General features: G+C 41.1%; 1 protein-coding gene across 6 annotated transcripts in view; it reads left to right on the top strand.

Annotated features, from left to right (window-relative positions):
* The window catches only part of CCNK (cyclin K), a 30,263-nt gene that overhangs the window by 644 nt on the left and 5,519 nt on the right, over positions 1–24,100 (top strand). Inside the window, exons 2-11 of one of the 6 annotated variants that reach the window (XM_054240349.2) lie at positions 9,760–10,130; positions 10,412–10,660; positions 11,292–11,373; positions 13,172–13,303; positions 18,140–18,245; positions 18,735–18,792; positions 19,605–19,774; positions 20,111–20,376; positions 20,996–21,029; positions 21,996–22,115. In XM_054240349.2, coding sequence (XP_054096324.1) covers positions 10,464–10,660; positions 11,292–11,373; positions 13,172–13,303; positions 18,140–18,245; positions 18,735–18,792; positions 19,605–19,774; positions 20,111–20,376; positions 20,996–21,029; positions 21,996–22,115 — 1,165 coding nt within the window. In that variant the 5' untranslated portion in view covers positions 9,760–10,130; positions 10,412–10,463. The remainder of the gene's footprint in view (positions 1–9,759; positions 10,131–10,411; positions 10,661–11,291; positions 11,374–13,171; positions 13,304–18,139; positions 18,246–18,734; positions 18,793–19,604; positions 19,775–20,110; positions 20,377–20,995; positions 21,030–21,995; positions 22,116–24,100) is intronic. The other 5 variants (XM_078335729.1, XM_078335730.1, XM_054240348.2 and 2 more) reach the window with 5 other exon arrangements.

The raw sequence follows: 24,100 nt of genomic DNA on the forward strand, positions 1-24,100 counted from the left end.
AAATTGTTATTTAGAAAATTGGACCGTAAGTCTAGAGGTTATCTGACAGCTCCCAAACTATTGTCTGCCAAAGATAGTCTCGGTAATGCTCCCTAAATTTAGATTGCCAGTTAAACGGAGCTTTCGCTAAGTCATCTTAGGTTAGGAACGACTTTTTCTTTTTTTTTTTTTGAGACAGAGTCTGTCTGTTGCCCAGGCTGGAGTGCAGTGGCGCGATCTTGGCTCACTAAAACATCTGCCTCTTGGGTTCAAGCGATTCTCCAGCCTCAGCCTCCCGAGTAGCTGGGATTTCAGGCGTGCGCCACCACGCGGCCAGGCTACTTTTTCTATTTTTAGTAGAGACGGGATGTCACCATATTGGCCAAGCTGGTCTCGAACTCCTGGCCTCAATTGATCCTCCTGCCTCGGCTTCCCAAAGTGCTGGGATCACAGGCGTGAGTCACGGCGCTCGGCCAGGAACGACTGGATAAGAGCATTTCTTAAGGGTAGTCTTTTATATTTTTAAAGGAAAATTGGTGACGTTTGTGTATCTCTATCTAAATCTCTCTTTTCAGATGGCTAGCACAGTGCCTTGCAATTTTAGGTGCCCATTAAAGGCTTGTATGAATGATGTTGCTAGAATGAAAGCGAGGAGCTTTCAGCGCCCAGAACACTGCCTGACGTTTATTAAGCCCTCAGTATTGCTCAGTGAAAGAACCGATGGATGAGAGTAGTGATAGTAGTACTGACAGACATTTGGATTAAAGTTGTGTCGTTAGGATGCTTACCTGTTAAATAATCTTGACGGTGAATGTAGTAATTATCCAAGATCGTTTTATTCAGAGTGACTACCACTGGTGTCTTTGAGGGTTTTTTCCCCCTTTTATCTCATTTCGATTATATTGTGATGCATGCATTATTCATGCTTATTAGTTGATTTCTGGGCAAATTCTGTTTAAATTTGTTCCATTTTGAAACTGTAGTTTGTACTAACAAGGAACAAAAACTATTCGAGTTGTTAATGAGGTTCTTAAATTTTAAATGCTGTTTTTAAAATTGCATGTCATAAAGAAAAATTGGTCATGTCTGTGGCCTATTAAATGAGCTAGTTCATTTCAGGAGATTATATTTTAAAGCAATGACTGCTGAGTGCCTAAAAGGGAGGACAGTGTCTTCTGCTTATTTTGTTTAAAACTGGGTAAGAACAAAAAATATCTAAGGGAATTAAATTCAAGGTAATTGAGATTACAGAGTGATCATATTTTTAAGCTCAAATTGTTTACCAGAGTAATTGCAGATGACATTGTAAAATCATTATTGATAGACTTTGAAAAATCCTAAAAATGCAGTTAATGTTAAAAGACTAGTGTCTGATAAATGTCTCAGTTTTCACCAAGAGCCATTAGATGTCTCTTGGATGCTAGGAACCTATTAATAATCTGTTCTAGAATCTTGTTGGAAGAGCCAACACGTGTATAAGAACTTGGGAAAGGAAAGCTGATTCCCTCAAGCCAGCAGAAAGTTTCAATAAGAAAAGGACAGGTGAGGCCAGAGTTAGTGGCTCATGCTTATTATACCAGCACTCTGGGAGGCCAGAGCTGGAGGATCACTCAAGCTCAGGAGTTCAAGATGATGCCGGGCAACATAGTGAGCCCTCATCACTACCAAAAAAAACAAAAAATTAGCCAGATGTGGTGATGCATGCCTGTAGTAGCTACTCAGGAGACCGAGGCAGGAATCACTTGAGTCTGTGAGAGATCAAAGCTGCACTGAGCTGTGATCGTGTCACTGCCCTCCAGCCTGGGTGACAGAGCAAGACCCTGTCTCAAAAAAAAAAAAAAAAAAAAAGCCAGGTGACACAATTCTGTTTCCTTTTGTTACGGTTTACTAGACTGGTGGTGATTGGGGATTGCTGGACATAAGTTCATTTAAGTTTATTTAGGACACTGAACATAATTCTGTGTCTAGACAGAGCTAAATGTGCATTGGATTAGATGTAAATGGATTTATTATATCCATTCAAATTACCAGACCCAAAATGTTGATTAATGGGTTGATGTAAGTCCGGGGAGATGTCTTTGGAGATATACTACAGGATTCTGGTCTTGCCCTGACCCTGGTTAGCACTTTTCTACTACCAACTTTAAATATGTAAGAAGCATGCTTCTCAAGTTAATAAATGCACTCAAACCGTGCAGTGACCATTAGCCAGCACATTAGATGACACTCGGGAATCAAAGAGTTCTTAAAGGCTGAAATATAATAATAGGCCAGAACTGAGCAGATAAAATTTACTAGGCAAGATTGTCTACAGAAATAATAATTTAAAAATAAATAAGTTTACTTGGCGTGATTAAATTTACACTCAATTTTTCTTGCTTGACAAAAGTGGTTCTAGGATGTAATATTCCACTTACAGAAGCAGAGCAGTGTCTAGATTGAGGGAAGGCAGTATCTTGGTATAAAGTAAGACAAATTGTGACTGCCACTTGTTAGCTGTGAATTAGTCAAGTTGCTTTGTGTCTCTGGCTCCATTTTCTCAGTGATGAATTGTGAATATAAACATAGCTTGCAGACATGCTGCAACACAGCAGACACACAATGGATGTGTTACTGAATGTTAGTTACTGCCCCCCTCCCATGTACTATGCACATATCTGTTTTGATTCCTAATATTTAAGGGGGAAGTGGAAACACTGACAAAAAAATCATGGTGAGGAAAATGGTTAGATTTGTTTACCCTAGAAAAGAGAAGAAAATGTAAAATTGCTTTTACCTATTTGAAAGGCAATCAGTAGATAAGGGAAGTGTATTTTCAAGGCTTAGTTTAGGGACCCTGGTGGAAGTTCGAGAGTTGTTAAAAGGTAGACTTTATTCATAGATTATTTTATGCCATCTGTGTAGCAGATCTAGGGGTTGAGAAGAGTGGATAAAAATCAACATAGGAATACAGGAATTGTGTGAACACCAGTTATTGATACCCAGCAATGGCATAGGTTGTTTTATAAACTAATGAGGTTTCATTGATAAGTGGCCAAATATTACTAAGAGGGGATTTTGATATTGGGTGAGAGAATTGAGTAGTGACATTTACTATTGTTTCCATAATTTTAAATGTTGAGAATATACTTAGTCTTTTATGATTTAAAACGATATTTATGAAGCACATTCCTGAAAGGTGCTGCTAAAACATCCTGACAGGTTGCTTGTTTATGGATTTTCATTTTGTAGAGTTCATAAATCTCAGTCATTTTTACAGTAATCACGAGCTGCTAATGCGAAAATTTATAACTTTAGGGTCTTGTGAAAAAATAATTGAATACGGAACAGATTTATAGAACTGAGGCAAGAACTTTTTCAGGGAGTTGTACGATTTTGAGGACTGTCTCTATTCTGTTTATGTCCATAATATTTTCACTGCATTTCATGAATTTGTTCATTCTGCCTTGGAATCTGCAGGGACCAGGAGTTTGACCTGGTAAAACAGAATTGAATATACTCATGATTTATCCACTTGTAGAGTGAGATTCTTTTCCATTCCAGTTACGCCCCTGCTGGGTTATTTCTAATACTATTCCCCACTCTGTCCCTTTCCCCTCAACAGATATCTTGGCATTCCACTTCCTAGATAATAAGGAATACTATTTTTTTTTATTCTATTAATACTATTGAGATTTTTTAGTTACTTCCTCCCCCTTAACAGATTCTTTGATAATATCTTTCTCAAATTTTTTCTTCCCTTCTCAGGGAAAGAAAGAGCTTTCTTTCTAAGGTTAACTTTTTTACTGTGCTTTTTATTATCCCTTGACCAGTCACCCTCCCTTATTCTGACTCCTCTAGTGATTCCTTTTTCTTTTTTTACTAGCTGCAGACATTTTTCATTCTCCTTTATGCTGAAAAATAAATAAAAACCAAAAGAATAACAAAACCTTCTGCCTGCTATTCCCTGTTACTCTCTTTGAGAACAGATGTCTCAAAAGAATAACCTATTTCCGGCCAAGCGCGGTGGCTCATGCGTATAATCTCAGCTACTCAGGAGGCTGAGGCAGGAGAATCGCTTATACCCAGGAGGTGGAGGTTGCAGTGAGCATCACTGCTCTCCAGCCTGGATGACAGATGGAGATTCTGTCTCAAAAAAGTAAAACATGAATTAGAAAAGAATAACCTATTTCCTAGCCTGTTTATTCTTTATGGTTTCTACACCACCTGCCCTATTGCACTTCTAAAAATGTTATTTTATTTATATGTGTACGTATGTATTTTACTGAAATATCATTCTATACCATACACATCACCCACTTAAACTTTGCAAGTCAGTAGTTTTTAGTATTTTCAAAGCTGTGCAACCATCACAATTTTCAGTGTCTCTAATAAATAGCTAATGACCAATTCAAGTAAACTCTCCTCAGTCCCTCGTCCTTTGACTTTTCTTTAGCATTTGTCACTGTTGACTGTGATCTCTAGTTTAAAGCTGACATCCCTTGGTTTCTTTTGCAATTGAGGTTGCAGATTTCCCTACCTCTTGGACCAATCTGTTTCCCTTTCTCTAAGCTGGTGATTCTTAGTCTGCAAATGAGTAAATCATAAGCACATTCAAGTCTGTTTTACCTTCCTATCACTGGGCAAACGCTCCTTTGATGATTCTTCCTACTTAGTGCAAATTCACAGAGTTCTGTACCCAGACCCCTTTTTTCACTCTCTGTCTCTCCATCCATCAAGATGACTTCATAGTTGTCACCTCTGTATAGTTGAATCCCAAGTAGATATGTTCTTTAGATACTTGAACTGGCCTATTTCTCTTGTCTGATAGGTATTTCCATGAAAGTACCTTAAAGTTCTTCAAGCTTAGTATTTATAGAGCCAGATTCTTCTTTTCCTCCCTCCTTATCAAAACCAGCTTTTTCTCTTGTCTTATCCATTTGCCTTTTTGGTTGTCACCCTCTGTGTTAGTCAAACTTGAAATCATCTTTTTCCATTCTTTGCCTTGTGGCCAATTATGACACACACACCCCTTTTTCCCACTGCCACTGTGTAGAGACAGGCATGTATTAGGCATTACTTGAACTGCTACTATAGTCTCCTAACTGGTCCTCTTTCTGCATACCTCTAAACAGCCCTTACCCCGTTTCTCTCTCTCCCCTTACCGTGCTTTATTACTATTTGTGGCACTTACCATTCCCTGACAGATATTCATATTATTATTTCTTATTGTCTCTTTCACTAGAATGTAAGCTTCCTGCGGCAGAGACCTTCCCTGTCTTGTTCTCTGCCATGCCATTAAGGCCTGGCTCATAGTAAATGCTCAGCAAATATTTAAATGAAAAAGTACATGGAAAACCGTTAGTCGTACGTATCTTAAAGTAGCAATTCCCAACTGTAAATAAATTGCTAAACTGTGCTGAGGTATTGATTCCCTCAGCCAGCTGTCCATTTGCCTTCTGTTATAAGAATGTGGTACATGTTTAACATTTACCAAACCCCAGAAACAGTTTACATGCGCAAACAGTAGAATGATGAAAATGTGTTAATATTCATAGGATAAAACTGTACCATACAGCAGGCTTTCTCAGCTTTGGCACTACTGACATGTTGGGCCAGATAATTTCTTGTCATGGAGGGATTGTTCTATGCACTAAGGAAGTTCAGCAACAACATTCCTGGCCTCTACCCACACTAGATACCAGCAGCGAATCCCCAGTTAGGAAAGCCAGAAGTGTCTTCAGACATTGCCAAATGTCCAGTCTGGGGCAAAATTGTTTCGGGTTTGAAAACCACTGCTCTGCAGCAATGAGAATGAACAAATACTGCTTTATGCAACAACAGGAATGAATCCCACAAACACAGTATTGAGCAGAAGAAACCAGATGTTAAAGAGTGGTACTGTGTCATTGCACAGTCCTTCAAAAACAGGCAAAACTGATGGAAATAGAAGTCACAATAGTTATCTTTGGGAGGGTAGTGACTAGGGAAAGAATGAAGAGAGCTTCTGGGATGTTGGTACTGTTTCTCAGCTGAATAGTGTTACACAGGTGTATTTACTTTGTGAAAATCCGTCAACCACATACTTAGAGTTAGTGTACTTTTCTTTTTGTATGCTATAATTCAAACCTAATGTCTTAATTTATGAAACCACTACCCACACAGAGGCAAGTATTCCTTGTTTATTGAGGGGTTGATGAAGTTAAGGTTGTAAGAAGCCCTCCTGGTCTCCTATGCAGTCTCATCTGACTTTTTCTCCGAGTTTTTAAGATGTGAAAGAATAGTGCAGTAACTACTTGTTTACCTATGGACACATGTTAATTTTTTGCCATGTTTACCAGGTGGTTGTGTTTTAGCTGAACCATTTAAAAGTAGGTTGCAGACATCATGATACTTCAGCCTTCATCTGCTAAGAATAAAGTAATTCTCCTGTGTAATCACAATGTCATTGTAGCCCCAAAGAAAATTAACTGACAGTAATTCCCTCCCTAATATCTCTGATAATACAGTTCATACTTGAGTATTTCCTAATTGTTTGAAATTTTTTTTTAAAGGATCTAATCAAGGTTCACACATTGCATTTTGTTGTTAGGCCTCTTTAGCCTTTTTAAATCTAAGACAGTCTCTCTTTTTTCTTTGTTTATGACACTGACTTTTTTGAAGAGACCAGACAGTTTTTCAGTATAGTGTCTTATCTTCTGGATGTGACTGATAGTTTCCATGTTGTGCTATTTCACTTACTCTTCTACCTCCAGTATTTATTGTAAACTGGAAGTTAGGTCTAAGGTTTGCTTGAATTGAAGTTAAGCTTTTGGGGGGCAATAAGGAGGTGATACTTATTTCACGTTGAATCACATCAGAAGCTATATAATGACAGGTTTTCACCCTTCGTGGTGTCAAGTGCGATCATTTTGTTAAGGACAAACTGTATTTTTAATTTCACAGTAGTTCATACCAGTGCTAGCAAAGTAGCTTTTATCATCAGTACCATTTTATCATCGGTAGTTACTGTCAGCTCCAACAAAGTATTATTCTCTCTATATATTAATATTATTTGGACACATGGATTGTATATTCACTATTTTATGATCAACTATAGTCATTTTTCTTTTTACTATTCAAATTACATTGCATTTGTCCAGTGAGCTGAGCACTCATCATGATGGCTCCTGTGTCTCTTTTTTCCCTGGCAAATCATTCCTTCAGCAGTCCTGTGTCTTGACAAGCTTCAATTAGTGTAAGTACATCCCAGGCAGGCTCCAACCCCAGACTGGAAAGAACCCTGCTTCCTTTTAGAGGGTAATGGTGTTGAAAAAGTTAAGATTTCAGCATTAGGATTGTCATTGCTTCTTGGTACTTGAAAAGGAGAGAACCGGGATATATCTGGATATATTTTTAACCATGATTTATTTTGATATCTTCAGTTAAAATTTAACATTACAGATTTTTTTTCTTAACATTTGGTTTTAATTAATGACAGTACCAACAGTGTATTAATGAAGTTTGAAGACTTTCTTGGGGCCAGCTACAGTGGCTCATACCCATAATCCTAGCACTTTGGGAGGCTGAGTCAGGAGGAACACTTAAGGCCAGGAGTTTGATGCTGTAGTGAGCTAGGATCATGCCCCTGCACTGCAGCCTGGGTGAGAGAGCAAGACTCAATCAATAAATACACAAATGAAATCGGTTTCTTTTCAGTTCTTTTTGTCCTTGGAATATAACTCAGAGCAAGACTCTGATTCAATAAATAAATAAATAAAAATTTTTTCAGTCCTTTTTGTCCTTAGAATTTATCTCACTAAGGATGTAACAAGATCAGAAATTACTTGAAACAGTATTCTATGTGGTTTTCTTGCCCATTTGCTTTATTTTGAGTTTTCAGATTTGCTTTTTTATTTTTAGTTAAGTTTATGAGTATGTTAAATATTTACATGATTCAAACATTGAAAATTATAAAAGTACTCGGGAGTCAAGTGGAAAGAGCACCTGATGGCCACATTGGAATAATTTGAGCAACAAAATAAATAATGGTCATATTGGATTATAAACCAAAAAATAAAGTACATGTCTTTACTAAAATAAATAAATAGGAGAGAAAGAACAAATATTAACAAAACTATTCCAAATAAGAAATGCTGAAGCAGTGAAGGAAATAGACGGTTATCAGCATTAGAACACCCCAGTGCTAACATTAGTTCTCACATTAGTAAATGAACCTTGAAGGAGAAACCAGCATTTGTATAATATTTTGCATTGTAAAATATTTCCCCCAAAATATTAACTTACCACTGGGTGCTTTTAACATATGTCCACGATTTATTTGATACCTCTCCCTCCAGAAAGTGGAGCTTAATTCTCTTGCCCTTGAGTGTGGGCTGGTCCTCGTGACTTGCATCATAGATATAGGTAATAGATAATAGGAAGGGAAAAATAATACTTTACAGTGAGAAACCTGGCAGGCTCCATCTTAACCAAGAGATAATGGTTACCAGTAGTAAGTCGTTCTGATACCACCTATGCCCACATATGATGTGTAGTTAGTAGTGCTTATACCAAAGTTAATTTCTTATTTTTGATAAGTGAACCATGGTTATGGAAGACATTTACATCAGTGAAAGCTAAGCGAAGGGTATAGACAAAAACTCATCTATCTTTACTGTTCTTCTGTAAGTCTATAATTAGTTTAAAATAAAAACTTTCATAAGAAGTCAAAGCTGTATAAAAAGATAGATACATATAGAAGTCTTGTTTCCATTCCTGTCTTTTCCATCCTGTTTTTCCCCATTTCCTATTCGTGATTTTTTTAATATTAAAAAATAGGGATGTCTGTTTTCTCCCCTCCTTTCTGATATAGATGCTAACATACTGTGTACACTATGCTATGCCTTGCTCATCTGGAAATCTCTCCGTCCAGTACTTAACGATCTTTCTCACTCTTTTTAACAGCTGTGGGGTATGCTGTTGGCTACATGCGCTTGCTGTATGTTACTCAGCCAGTTCCCTGATAATGGGCGTTTTCGTTGTTTGTAGTTTTGCCATTATAAATAACACTACGGTGAATAACCTAGTGCACATGTTGTTTCATGGTTGTGACATTTCGTAGTTCTGATGGTATTTTCAGAGTCAGTTCCTAGCAGTGGGATTGCTAGGTCAAAGAGCAAGTGAGTATGTAATTGTGTTAGATACTGTCAACTTCTCTGTGAGAGTTGGACCATTTTGTCCTCCCACCAGAAGCTCATAAAATCACCTATTTCTCTGTAGCCTTGCCAACAGAATACATTGTCAAACTTTGGGATTTTTGCCAATCCAATAGGTGAGAATTGCATCTCAGTGTGATATCTGATTATGAACAGTTTATATTTTCTAAGGTTTTAATTAACTGGTCTGCCTCCTGCCCTTTGAACAGTGCCTAGTTTAATCAATCACACACAGAAATGTAAATTATTAGTTCAAGCTTTTCTCCGGGTACTTAATTCTTCCTCTTGGAGGAAAGATCAGATTTCCTTCAGAGCTACCAGGTTCAAGGAAGAGAATACTCAGCCCCACCATGTCACTTTCCCCACCAGAAATGAGACAGGTACACAGAAAAGATTAGGTTTCTAGATGAACTGGTGGAAGCCTTGGCCCAGAACATGACCACAGAGCTGCTGTTTTCTTGCTAACCAGACTAACCTGCGTCTAGCCAGCTCTTTTGGAACCCTCATTTGAAAATTTCTGCTGTCTCTAACTCATTTGTAACAGCGGCCTGTAGATGAGATCCTTGGTTTGGTTTGGTTTGGTTTTTTCTTTTCTTTCTCTCAGCATGGAGCTTTTGGAGAATGTCTTTATTCTGAATGAAAGAAAGGGAAGAGGATGAAAAAGCAAGAGCAGTTCCTTCTCTCATGGACCACTTCCGTCCACCCACTCCCAGATCACGGTGTGAACATTTGGTTCACATCACTGAACTCAGTGATTTGTGCAGATGTGAATTGACTCAATCCCATGGCTTGTCCAAGTGAAAGTGCCTACATGGAATAAACTGAAAAGGAGTGCTGGATTGAAGAGATGGTTAATTTTGGAACATAAATCTTTGCAAAGATTAAGACAGGCCTGGGTTTTACTGAAGAAAGGAATCTGGACCATCGTTAGAGGACCTGTGTGTCTAGTGAAGAAAAACCAGAAGAAAGTGAGATGTAATTGGTTTCTTCCAAAACTTTGTCAGATAGGTTTAACCTTTAATCTCGGGGTGGGGGTATACTCTTCTTTTTAAATTACCATAAAATTTGGGTTTTATTAATATTAGCACTGGAGTCCCCTTACAGTATTGTGTTAAATTGGCTCCGGAGTTAGCCTGGGCTTCTAACTGGCAACTGACAGTATAGTTTCTCTTGATCCCAAACCAGGTACAGTTTGTGATTAGATTGCTTATAGTATAGAGTATTCCTTCCCAACTTTGCTTTTCTCTCTCTCATAGGATTCTAACATTTTCAGAAAACCTTTTGGAAAGAACAAGTCTACTTCAATAAATGAAGGAGAATAAAGAAAATTCAAGCCCTTCAGTAACTTCAGCAAACCTGGACCACACAAAACCATGTTGGTACTGGGATAAGAAAGACTTGGCTCATACACCCTCACAGCTTGAAGGACTTGACCCAGCCACTGAGGCCCGGTACCGCCGAGAGGGCGCTCGGTTCATCTTTGATGTGGGCACACGTTTGGGGCTGTATCCTGACTGATTGGAATCTGTTACAGATAGGCTCCACACCCACAAACAAGAAATAATTAGATTCTGTGGACAAAACAGATAGTAATTTCTCCATTCTAGAGCAGTTGTTAAATATCTTTGTTTGAATGTTATTCTGGTGGGGGTTTTTCTCTTTCTGGTTTGTCATTTTAAAGGTGTAGACTTAGCCACTGAGGAGGTGGGACCACCCAGGAGGATATGAGACACCCATTATTAAGATCACAGTTGAGGCTGGGCACAGTGGCTCATGCCTATAATCCCAGCACTTTGGGAGGCCTAGGTTGGAGCATCCCTTGAACTCAAGTTCGAGACCAGCCTGGGCTGCAATAAGCCAAGATCATACCATTGCACTCCAGTCTAGGTGACAGAGGTGCTGTCTCAAAAAAAAAAAAAAGATCACAGGTGAAGTGTTTCTAAAAGGGTGTTAAAGTATAAACTTCAACCTGCTAATTCTCGCACCAGAATTCTGACACTGAGATTCCCATCTCCTTTCTTTGCTGCTAATACTGTTTACCACTGATTTTGTTGTTGTTTGTCTTCATAATTTTTCTACATTTAACTAAGAATATAACCTGTAAAAGTTATTGGTTAGAGTCCTTAACCAGAGCAGACACTATGATACCCTGGCAACTGGAATAATTTATTTTCATCGCTTCTATATGTTTCATTCTTTCAAGCAATTCCCAAGATATGTAAGTATTTGAATTTTATTGTAATTCTCTGTCATATGTTATTATGGTTTGCTGGACTAGTTATAGTCTCTCTTTTTCTCATATTTTCCAGAAAGTATTTATTATTATACAGTATATACTGTATATAAGCAAAATCAAGTTTGAACTTTGTTTATTCCAATTAGCCATGTTCAAATCTGTTCACTTAGGCCAATATGGACCATAGTCATATTGTACTTGTGTGAAAGTTTACTCCCTTGTTACCTTTCCCAAGATAAATTTAGGCTTATAATGGAGACTCAACAAAGACCAAGAAAGCAAAATGGAACAGAAGTTGTCTGTGGCATATCACTCATTCTGTGGTCACTCCTCAAGACATGCATTATGTCTTACTCTCTGTGGGAAATAGAGTAGCTTTCAGTCTAGGGTAAGTGGTATGACATTCACAGAACACATGATGGAACGCGAGGGCATTGGAAAATACTGATAGAGAGCTGTGGCATTCAAGGAGATGAATTAACATCTTGGAGAGATCAGGGAAAGTGCTAGGAAGGAGATGCTAGCAGTAAGGTAAGTCTTAAATGTACATAGGGCATAGCCATGCCATGATGGGGTAGGTCAGTGGTCCAGCAGAAGCTAACATGAGCAGAGGCAGGGGGAAGCATGCGGCATATTGTCAGCCCAGCCAGGAACTGGATTTGGCAGGAAGGGAATGATGAGACCCTGAGTAGAAAGATAGACTGGGTCAGAGCAGGATAAGCCTTGAATGCCAGACTTTAGAAATTTGATTTTAGTGGGTGATCATTCCAGTTATTAAAAGGTTTCGTGAAAATGACAGACTTAACAGGAAGGTCATGGTGTTGATTTGTTTGCTGAGATTTTAGTCAGATTTGTATACGTGTCCTCCTCATTGTTCGTGAAGTTCTTGAAGAAGGAGGCCATGCTGGAATCAGTTTTGTACCCCTGGCAGAGTGTCTGACATCTGGTGTGATCAGGATTATGTGAGGACAGTGGCATGTGGGGAGGATTGGAGCAGGCAAAGAGAAGCTGAAGACAGAGCAGTTCGGCCCCCAGTGATACAGGGACTGAGTTAAGGTTCAGGTAACTGGAGAGACAGTTCAGGCTGCTGTAACAAAACGCATTTGATCCAGTAATTTACACACAACAGAAACTTAACTTCACAATGCCAGAGGCTGGGAAGTGGAAGATCAAGGTGCTGGCAGATTCCTTTTCTGGTAAGGGTTTGTTCCTCAGAAAGTCTCCTTCTTGCTGCATCCTCAAATGGTGGAAGAGAGGAACAAGCCCCTTAGGCCACTTTTAGAAAGGTAGTAATCCCATTCAGAATCACTTCCCCAAGACCTCACTTCTTCATAGCACCACCTTGGGAATTAGGACGGAAACATTCAGACCAGAGGAGAAAGAAAAGGAAGCATGGGCAGTGGGGTTGAGATGGCTTCCACAGGACTGTATTTACTTGTGCTCTTTCTTTTTCCACAGCAAACCTGGCCGTTTAGGGAGTTAATTTCAGATTGGAATATAAGAAGAAAATTTATTTATGTGACTATATTCCTTTTTGGCATTTTCTTTGTTTATGTGACATTTTGTTAAAACTCAATTTTAAATAGTTTGTGAAGCTAGAGTTTTGGGGATTTATATGTATAAAATTTTCTTCAAGCTTATAGAGTATCAGACTATGTGTGAATGAGAAAAAGGAAAGTAAAGGAATGAGGAAGGCCAGTTTATTACGAAGGCCAAGATGTGAGTCTGTTTCTTTGTGATCTTTGATGACAGAAATCGAGAGCTTTTGTTTCCCTTTTAGGTGACAGGAGCCTGTTGCCTCTTTCTGGCTGGGAAAGTAGAAGAAACACCAAAAAAATGTAAAGATATCATCAAAACAGCTCGTAGTTTATTAAATGATGTACAGTTTGGCCAGTTTGGAGATGACCCAAAGGTAAGAACAATAACTTCTGCCTTCAAGGCTTGATTCCTCGTGGAAGCCTTGTGATACAGTCCCACATGTTGGCAATGCCTGTGGCCCCTGTGTCTGCCAGTCTTGAGTTCCTAGGAGGGCCTTCTGTAGAAGATACTTTGTGCTTTTGTAAGAAAGGAGGGAAGACCGTGTAGCCTCCGCTTACTCAGTTTCCCTATGTGCCCAACAGTATTCTGAGCACTCTGGGGCAATGACACATTTCATGGGTATGAGCAGAAATCCCCTTAATGGCCATTAGGACCCTACTTCTTAGCTGCAGTGGTGATGGCAGGATTACAACTCCAGCTAGCTTCCCGGTCAAACAAAAGTGCGTGTGCTGTATGTACACATACACATGCCTATATATGTTGTGTGTCTTTTACTCCCAAACAGTGTTGGAAGGTATCAACATTTGCAGCATTTTTGTGCACCCAGAGCTTGATACTGGTCATGCCACCCATCCTGTCCTTTCCATACAGCTCACGCCAGTGTCAGCAAGTGGTGCTCAAATAATTGTACATATCCTTTTATTGTATATTTAAAATACCACTTTTAGGGACCCGTGGCAGTGTTCCCCCACTCCCATTCTCATCAAGTTCCCCTTATTGCAACCCCTGTAGGGCCTGTTAATTATCCTTCATGACATTTATCACAGTTTGCAATTAAATAGATTTTCAAAAATGCTTTATTTAGGCCAAGGCGGGCAAATTGCTTGAGCCCAGAAATTCAAGACCAGCCTAGGCAGCGTAGCGAAACCACATCTCTATTATATAAGAAAAAATTAATATTACTTTTTTTAAAAAAAATCTTTATTACTTTTTGCTGGGCATAAAGTATGCATTACTTTTTGCTGGGCATAAAGCTACTCGGGTGACACACAACTGTAGTCCCAGCTACTCAGGAGGCAGAGGTAGGAGAATTGGCTGAGCCTGGGAGGCAGAAGTTGCAGTGAGCTCAGATCATGCCACTGCACTCCAGCCTGGAAGATAGAGCAAGACTCCTTCTCAGGGGGAAGAAAAAACTATTTTTTTAGAGGAGTTTTATGTTCACAGCAAAAAATGAATGGTAAGTACAGAGATTTCCCATGTACCCCCTACCCCACACATGCACAGCCTCCCCCGTTTTCAGCACTCCCCACCAGAGTGGTACACTTGCTACAACCGATGAGCCTGTATTGACACATCATCACCCAGAGTCCAAAGTTTACATGAGAGTTCATTCCAGTGTTATACATTCCGTGGGTTTGGACATAAGTATAATGACATGAAGCCACTATTATAGTATCATATAGTCTGTTTTCATGGCCTTAAAAGTTCTCTATGCTCTACCTCTTTGTCTCCTTCTCCCCACTAGCCCCTGGCAACCACTGATATTTTTACTGTCTCTATAGCTTTGCCATTTCCAGAATGTCAATGAATTGGAACCATACAGGATGTAGCCTTTTCAGATTGGTCTCTTTCACTTAGTGAATGCATTTAGATAGTAGCATCCATTAGATAGACTTTTATCAAATTACCACACACGTAACTCCCTCCCCTTCTCAGTCATAAGATGCATGAGAGTTTGAAAGACTGTCTGTCTAGTGCCTCTTACAGTGGCAGGACAGAGTAGGCATTCAACAAGCACTCGTGGAATAAATGTCAAACTATTGTTAAGAGGAAGTTTCTAAATCAGTTAAAGCAAAGCTAGAGCGATGAAGTTCAGCACCATTCACGGTGTTTTTCCTAACTAGCGTGTATTGTCTCACAATAGTTATCTTTCTCTCTGCGGAGCAGTATGTATGTATATACAAAATGTATACTCATCCTCATTGCCTTGAGGAGTTAACAAGGGCCCAGAACACTTTTATATTGTGGGTGTGATTAACACTAATATTTTCTAAGTATTGCCAATGCAGGTAACTCCTTTGAACTTAATTATAAATTCATCAACCTCTTTATAAAAATTTGAACCTATTAGGAACTCATAATAACAGTTACCAAAAAACAGTTTTTTAGATACAATTTCACCATCAGATAATGTTTTCAATGCGCATGAGTATTTGATTTTTACTGAGTAGTGGGGCCCTGTGTTCTGATGTGATTAGTCAGACGGTAGGAACATGCTGTAGCTCAGTCAGGCCCTGGTCACACAGGCAGGTGAACCTTGTGGCTGGCAAGCCCTGCTTAAGGACAAGGCATCACACAGATCTGGGACCATGGCAGGGCGAGGACTCATGGCAGCTGCTGGTTTGCCATCCCAGGGTGCCTTGGAGAAGCCCCCTTTATTTTCAGCCTTTACCCACTGTACCATGAAGTCAGGAAACCAAGCCCTGACCCAGGCACAGTGAAGTAGGAGTTCTGCGGCTCCTGTGCCCCAGAAAATAAGAAAAGGAGGGTCACCGTAGCAGTTAGACCTGAATGGGTGAGGGGGACTTTGCAGCCTGCCCCCTTCCTCTCTATCTTATGCAGTCTTCCCTGACACGATTTGGGGAGCAGGGGCCAAAGGAAAACCGCCTGGATCTGGGAGCAGTGAAGACATTGTGGAAAATGTTTTCCTTGGCAGAGAGGAGGGCAGTTATTTTGGGGAGGCAGTATAAGTAATTAGGAAAAATAAGATCATGGGTCACATGAAAACTTGTTTTGCCTTCATTAGCTTTGTTTTAATTGTGTGGTTTTCCCTGTAATATTCAGTATTTGTTTCAGCCTTTGAGTTAGGCACTAGACATGAGACACGAACAGACACGGTCTCTGCTCTCATGGACTTCACAGTTGAGTGGCAGGATACATTTGAATCAAATGAGTATGTAACTACTTGATTGTTAGTTGTGGTACACATTCTAAAAGATCATTTAAGTGCTGTGATAGCATTCCACCCAGGGACCAGGCAAGCCCCCGGATAAATACAGGGCTGAAGGAAAGCTTTCCTGAGGAATGATGTTTGCTCAAACACCTGAATATTTGGAACACAGAGGGAAGGCAGGCCTTGGGCTATCCTGTAACAGTATATGGGCTACGGCCCGCAAGCCCATTGGTGCACTTGGTAAAAATAATTGTTTCTAAATTTAGAGGAAATGCTGAAGCTTCTGGGAAGCAGGTGGTGACAATGACAGGCAAAGAAAAAAAATAATTTTTTTTTTTGAGACAGAGTCTCACTCTGTTACTTAGGCTAGAGTGCAGTGGTACAATCTCAGCTCAGTGAAGCCTCTGCCTTCCGAATTGAAGCGATTCTCCTGCCTCAGCTTCCCAAATAGCTGGGACTACAGGTGCATGCCACCACGCCCGGCTAATTTTTGTGTGTTTTTAGTAGAGAATGGGGTATCACCATGTTGGCCAAACTGGTCGTGAACTCCTGACCTCAAGTGATCCACCTGCCTTGGCCTCCCAGAGTGCTGGGATTACAGGCATGAGCCACCATGTCCGGCCCAATTTTTTTTATACTGTGTGAAAGTTGCTAAGATTTTTTAAAACTTTCATGAGAAAATACTTGGGAAACTAGGGTTGAAAAACCTTAATCTTGCCATGTAATTTGGAATAATAAATCATTATAGACTTATCTTCATATCCTGTAAAATAATACCACATTCTTAAAAAAAGCTAGTGACCATGGGTCTGTGCACCTTTTGATGAGATTTACAGTCCTCTACAACGCCCTTTCTTTGATGCCAAACAAGGAATTCTCCGGAATTGTCCTCCCGACACAGTGTCTTGACTGTGCTTTAGGTTGTCTTTAAGTTGTGGGTACAGTTCCACTCTACTGAGGCTGAGTTCAAGACATGAGTTAGAGAGTATCATCTAAGGACACTCCATTACGATAGCAGCAGTAAAATACCCAAGGGTACCTTGTGGAAACCTCGTTAGTGGGGTGGGGAGGACTTTAAAACAACTAAAGGACTGAAAACATTTAATTAATCAATTTTTAGAAGGAAAATTCAATATGGTTGAAAATCTCCATTCTCCCTAATTATTCTGTAAATCCTCAGTGAGTTCCCAATGAGAATATTAGTAGTATGTGTGTTTTCTGGAGTGATAATAAGTAAAATGGCTACTAAAATTTGGGTGAGGGGGTCATGCAGAACCAAGAAACGTTTGAAAAACAGAAGTAATACTGGAGCTATGGTTTCCCACCCAGATCCCTTTGATCCTGGTACAGCAGTAGACAGACCAGTGAACAGAAAGATAGTGCGTGTGTATGCAGACATACACACAGTTTAGCAGGTGATTTAGGTGGCATTTTAAATAAAATTGGAAATGATCAGTCAGTAGGTGATGTTGGGACAGTTTATTTCAAATAAAGATTTAAACACAAAATTGATTTGCCCCCATTGACACATAATACACTATGTGTGTACATAAGTATGAGTGTATATACAAACACACACACACTGGTACAACTTCTCTTTCTGAGTTTTCATGAGGCTATCAGAAACTCTTTCTTGCTTAAAATGTTTTCAATGAATATTCCTAAAAGATTGCACTTGTAAAATTCGAGGTCTTGAAAGAAATTAGTGTAGTCAAATCGTCAGTAACATAAAGCTCTGTTCTGTAAAGGGAGACTCTTGTATGTATCGAAGATAATAATGTTTTTAAGGATCTTTATTTTGTTTTCAGTGTTCAGGGTTCTTACATTAACCCTCTGATGTGTCTTCTTGTTTGAGATATTTTCAGAATTTATCAGTGTCTCTGAGCATGTTAAAAGTCTGAATGGGAGAGAAAGGAATGAAAACAGTTGCTAAAATCTAAGTTCAAGAGAGAATAAATAGATGGGAAAGCTCACTTTTGTAATGCTGCTTGAGACCTGTGATTGTAATTACTATCCTAAAGTGTGGTCGATTTTTAGGAGGAAGTAATGGTTCTGGAGAGAATCTTACTGCAGACCATCAAGTTTGACCTACAGGTGGAACATCCGTACCAGTTCCTACTCAAATATGCAAAGCAACTCAAAGGTAAGAAGACAGATTTTCAGAAGAATTTTTTCATTCTGAAATCAAGTTTTTATAATTTGATGACACTCAGATTACGCTTCTCAAAAGAGGAAACAAAGTTTGATGTATAAAATACCAAGGACGTGGTTTGCTCAGTCAATTCAGTACTGCAGCCATTAATACTGTTCCCTTTTATGTATAAACAAGCTCTGCCATCCAGTTGCCGAGTGATATGAGAGGCAGGAAAATGAGTCAGAATTTTTAAAATAGCCTAATAAACTTAGCCTTGGAGCCAGGTTTTCCATACATGGTGGTTCGACGTAGGTCATGAGGAAGAAGAAGGGGTAGGACATGGACCCACATCATTCATCCTCGTTCCCAGGTAAAAGCTCTTTGCTGTGTATTTGAGTGGTGCTGAACACGTAGTAGGTTTTCAATAAATACTTGCTGCTGCCTGTGATTTTTTTTTCTATTGCTATTAATTTACCCTTTTTTTCCCCCCATTTCTAGGTGATAAAAACAAAATTCAAAAGTTGGTTCAAATGGCATGGACATTTGTAAATGACAGGTATACATGTTCAAACGTTGTTTAATTATAGTATTTTAAAATAGGCAGAGACTTTATGGGCCATTTCATCTAAACCCCTCATTTTCTGTCGGAAGAAACTGATTTGCCCTGGCTTGCAGAGCCAGTTAGTGGCAGAGCTGGGGCTGAAGTCCAGGTCACCTGCTTCCTCCCAGCAGAGGGTTTCCTCCTCCCTCGTGTGTCACGGTGGTGTGAGATGCTGAAGTTTTACCACCAGTCTGAAACAGAAGTCCAAAACAATACACTGGAAAATTTTGAAAACGAAATACTTAGAGCCCATTTGGTTCTGCAAAAACATACTTCCTGGTATAAAAGTTTTGGAGCCTTGACATGCTTTTTAGAGGCCAGGGATCTAATGAGGTGCCATGATGGGAAACAGAATGCCTGTGGATAGAGTGGCTGTCGGCCCCATCCCACCGCAGTCAATGAAGCTTCTCTCACATTTGACTTCCCCCGATAAGATTTCATTTGAAGAAACAGTTGAGTGGCTAGGATTTCAACAGTTTAAATAGCGTAAGACGTTTTCATTTTCATTTGTATTTCATGATGTAGCAATTTTTGGATGTGCTAGAGAATTCTTCTGATACTTTAAGGAATAGATAAATTACTAACTGTGGTTCAAGTAACTTGGGTACCTTTAGAAGACCAAAGACTTGAGTGTTTTTATGTATAGTACTTTAATTAAATTTAGGGGCGGATGAGCAAATTAATGGTTAGTTATGGCATCTTCATGTACTGGTTTAATCATAAATGTTAGATCATATAATCTAACCTTTTTTTTCTTGTTGAACTAGTCTCTGCACCACCTTGTCACTGCAGTGGGAACCAGAGATCATAGCGGTAGCAGTGATGTATCTCGCAGGACGTTTGTGCAAATTCGAAATACAAGAATGGACCTCGAAACCCATGTATAGGAGATGGTGGGAGCAGTTTGTTCAAGATGTCCCAGTCGACGTTTTGGAAGGTATCGGGCATGCTAAGCTTTCTTGTGAGGGTGTTCCATGGTTAGCTTAGTCTTGCAAGGGTACTCTGAGTCCCAAGAGTGGATTTTTCCAAATAGACATAGGTAAGCAATAATTCAGAAGCATCTTTAATTAAATTATCTAAAAAGAGTGTCCAAGCACATACTTTTGGTGAGTTAAAAATGCACACCAGTCTTGTGCACAACCAAGATGGGGTGAGTTGCAGATGTGATTCATGCTTAGGTACTTCTGGGGATATCATAACTGATTCTTTATCCAGGTACAATTTTATTTAAAATGCTAATTTGTGTCCAATGTAATTGTTGGCTATCATTTAGACATATGCCACCAAATCCTGGACCTTTACTCACAAGGAAAACAACAGATGCCTCATCACACCCCCCATCAGCTGCAACAGCCCCCATCTCTTCAGCCTACACCACAAGTGCCGCAAGTACAACAGTCACAACCGTCTCAAGGCTCCGAACCATCCCAGCCCCAGCAGAAGGACCCCCAGCAACCAGCCCAGCAGCAGCAGCCAGCCCAGCAGCCCAAGAAACCCTCTCCACAGCCTAGTTCTCCCCGACAGGTTAAGCGAGCCGTGGTGAGTAGGCCAGTGTAGGCCCTGAGCAGGGCGGGCTTTCCAGGTGGCAGCAACACCTGAGCACTGTTCTCATTTCTAAGCGAGCGCAGGGAATGCCAGAAGCAGGGGTGATCCACCCAAACTCACAGGCTGTGGTTGGCGGGGAGCCTGAAAATGAAGGTGCTCCAAGGACAGGCTGCCTCTGAGAACCAGGAGGGCCCTCTGCCCAGCTCCAGCCCTGCTGCCTGTGTCGTCCCTGCCAGGGTTCTGAAGCCTGTCAGCGTGTCGTTGCTGGGGCCTAGCAGTGTCATTGTGCATGCTGCTTCTGTGCAGCTGCCTGACCCCAAACAGTGGACTGTTTCCTGCACCCAGGTGGTCCTGAAACTTAGTGTGACTTGGAAACCACCCTTCAGGAAAGCTAGTCATTCTGTCTTATATTGGTAAATGGAAAGAGGAGGGGAGCAGAAATGACTATCTGGTAGGTGCGATGGTTTGCCCTGAAAGTTTAGGCCATAAATAATTTTTGTCTGAGGCTATTCACAGTGACTGCTGTCACTGCTTCTGGTGGTACCTGGATAATCCATTTTTTCTCGTCATACTCAGGATCCCAGTTAACAGTTGTATATTTCTTTTGTCACAGGTTGTGTCTCCCAAAGAAGAGAACAAAGCAGCAGGTAATTTCCTGTTCTGATGTTCTGTTCTCTAGTTGTATGTGTTCGTATGCAGAACTTTATTCTTAGCCAGTGTTGTTTCCTTTCAGATCTAAATTGGCCTTAAATCATAACTTTAGGGCTCATCCAGAACTTTTCCACCAGCAAAACTGCACTGTCTGTCACCTGAGCATACAGTTTAAAGCTGTGCTCTTACGAAGCTGTCATACAGAAAACATTGTTGGCAAGAAAAATGTACGCAGTAACATATATAAAAATAAAATGATGGGTGTAGGAGAACTGTTGCTGCGGTTTTTGTTTTAGAGATGAGTTACCCCCATCACAGCAGCAGAGTCCTCTCCCAAGCACCAAGCCACAGTCGGTGGGTGGTGTGCTGCCCAGAGAGCCACGGCCCGCCCCAGCCCGGCCCGGCTGCATTTGCAGGCCAGGCCTCTCTTAAACACACTTGGGTTGAGGGGGTGTCACAAGTCTAGAACCCAAAGTTAGTTCATGTCTGTATTGGAATAAACAGAAGGAATGAGTAAAATTGGAACAGTTACAGAACAGAAAGTTAGAAACGTTTGGTCATAGGGTCAGTCCGCCCATCATACTGAATTCTTTGAAGGCACAGACCGTGTTGACTCATTTCTGTTTCTTTGTTACTTGTTTCTTAGTTCCAGTGAATTATTCCTCAAACTGCTGTGACATCTTCCAGTTATGATAGAGCTTTTTCTTTTTCAGTATATATGAGGGAATGATGAGTTCAGTACAGGTGACGTGTGTGTGTGTGTGTGTGTGTGTGTGTGTGTGTGTGTGTGTGAGAGAGATGGACTTTTGTTCTCATTGCCCATGGTGGAGTGCAATGGTGCGATCTCGGCTCACCACAACCTCCGCCTCCCAGATTCAAGTGATTTTCCTGCCTCAACCTCCTGAGTAACCAGGATTACAGGCATGTGCCACCACTCCCGGTTAATTCTGTATTTTTAATAGAGACAGGTTTTCCTCACGTTAGCCAGGCTGATCTTGAACCCCTGACCTCAGGTGATCCGCCTGCCTCAACCTCTCGAAGTGCTGGGATTACAGGCATGAGCCACCGCTCCCGGCCTACAGGTGAATTTTTTAATTAGCTTCAAATTGACAGGCATTAAATGTGAGACACAAGAATGGGCTGTGCTCCATGCCACATGGAATGCATTTGAGATGAGCTGATGTGCAGGTCTGTCAGTGGGGCAGGAAGCAAGCTACATATGACCTTGAAGGAGGAGTTGCCTTTGAGCAGGGGGAGCAGAGGGGATGCATGGAGCAGTAAGGTGGAAGGACAAAAGTGAGCAAAAGAATCAAGAATCTTGGAGAAATTGAGAGGAGTCTTCCCGGAATGTGACAGATTGAAAGGCAGTAGCTTCTGATAGGGTCTAAAATGTGGGTTAGGACCAGATCAGAGTTCACCTGGAGGACTATGAGTTTTGCAGAGGCAGGGGAAGCCATTGCAGATTTAGCAGGGAAATGGAAGAGTCTAAATGCATTTGAGAACGAGTCCCCTGGCAGCAATAAATACAGCAAGTGGTTAGGAATGGGGAGAACCTTGCTGACACCCATGGGAAGTGTGGTGAAACATGGTGGCCTCGGCTACGGAGCAGAAAGGGTGGGTCCAGAGGCAGCTTCATGGAGGAGCTTAGCTGCGCTGTGCTGTGCAGGCCACTGGCTGCAGAGGGCTACGAGCACTCAAAATGTGGCTGGCTCAAATTCCACAGCACCGTCGGCGCAAAATACACAGAGATTTCCAAGAAAGGAGAATGTGAGACCTCTGATTACTAAAGCTTTATATTGGCTACATGTTGAGATAAAATTTTAGATCTATGGGGTTAAATAAATTTTCATCCTTTTTCTTTTTCCCCAGTCCTGCTCTGGTGCCTAGGCAGGAGTGTTCCTTTTACTTGTTAAAGTGGTTCCTGGCACGCCTGTAATCCCAGCACTTTGGGAGGCCAAGGCATGATTTGAGCCCAGGAGTTCGAGGCCAGCCTGGGCCTGCAATGTTATGTAGTGTAGGGAGACCCCATCACTACATGAAATTTAAAAATCAGCTGGGCGTGGTGGTGCCGCATCTATGGAGGCTGAGGTAGCAGGATCCCCTGAGCCTGGTCAGTTGAAGCTGCAGCCAGCCATGATTACTACACTCCAGCCTGGGTGACAGCGAGACCCTGTCTCAAAAACTAAAGTGGCTCCTGGAAAGTTTAAAATCGTAGATACGTGGCTCTCGGTTATGCTGCTGTTGGACAGCCCTGATGTAGACAGCTGCAGCTAACTATTACCAGTTGTGGAAAACGGGAGGAGGTGGGTTCCTGAAGTGAGAGCAATACCAGCTACAGGAGGCAGAGGGAAAAGGTGGAGTGCAGGGTGCTGATCAATGGGTCTAGGGGTGGGCCATGGTTTTGGTGGCAAGATAGACACTAGAAATGTAGGTTTGTAGTTGTCCACTTAGAGTGGCTTTGGACTCTGAGGAAGAGGGTGAAGAGAGAGGAGGTCCCTGGACCTTGAATCGAGCCTGTGTTTGAGATCGAGGAAATCCAGAGAGGGGACTCAGATCTGAGTGGTGTACATTTCAGGAAGGAAAAGCCTCAACATGCAAACAGAAAGACAGGGCTCTTCAGCTGGGATGTGCACGCTCTCTTCTTACATGGAAGAGATTGGACTTCCCGTGGGCTGCCTTGGAGACCTAGTGGACACTGGCTACATACCGCTGCCTGACCCTGGAAGGGTGGGCTGTTTCCCTCAAGGGCTCCCGACTGCTGGGCTTTTATGAGCAGCACATTCTTCCTGCCATCAGCGTGTCGGCCTCCAGAGCTCTTCTGACCCCAGTTAATGCACTGCTTCTGACATGCTGCCAATGGGAAGTCAGTATTTGGGAGAGAGTAAATAAATTACAGAAAGGTAGAGATTCTCTTGTGAACCCCCAGGGGACTGAGTGACATGATGTTGCTACTCTGGACCTTTCTTGGTGTCTCTGTACCAGGGAGGACTCCAGATAGGTAATACATGATCATGAAGAGGTTGCTCTGCTGGCCTCACATTGTTGGAAGGATAGTGTGAAGTGGTCA

The sequence above is a fragment of the Callithrix jacchus genome, chromosome 8 (genome assembly GCF_049354715.1).
Source record: "Callithrix jacchus isolate 240 chromosome 8, calJac240_pri, whole genome shotgun sequence".
In the NCBI taxonomy this organism is placed as follows: domain Eukaryota; kingdom Metazoa; phylum Chordata; class Mammalia; order Primates; family Cebidae; genus Callithrix; species Callithrix jacchus.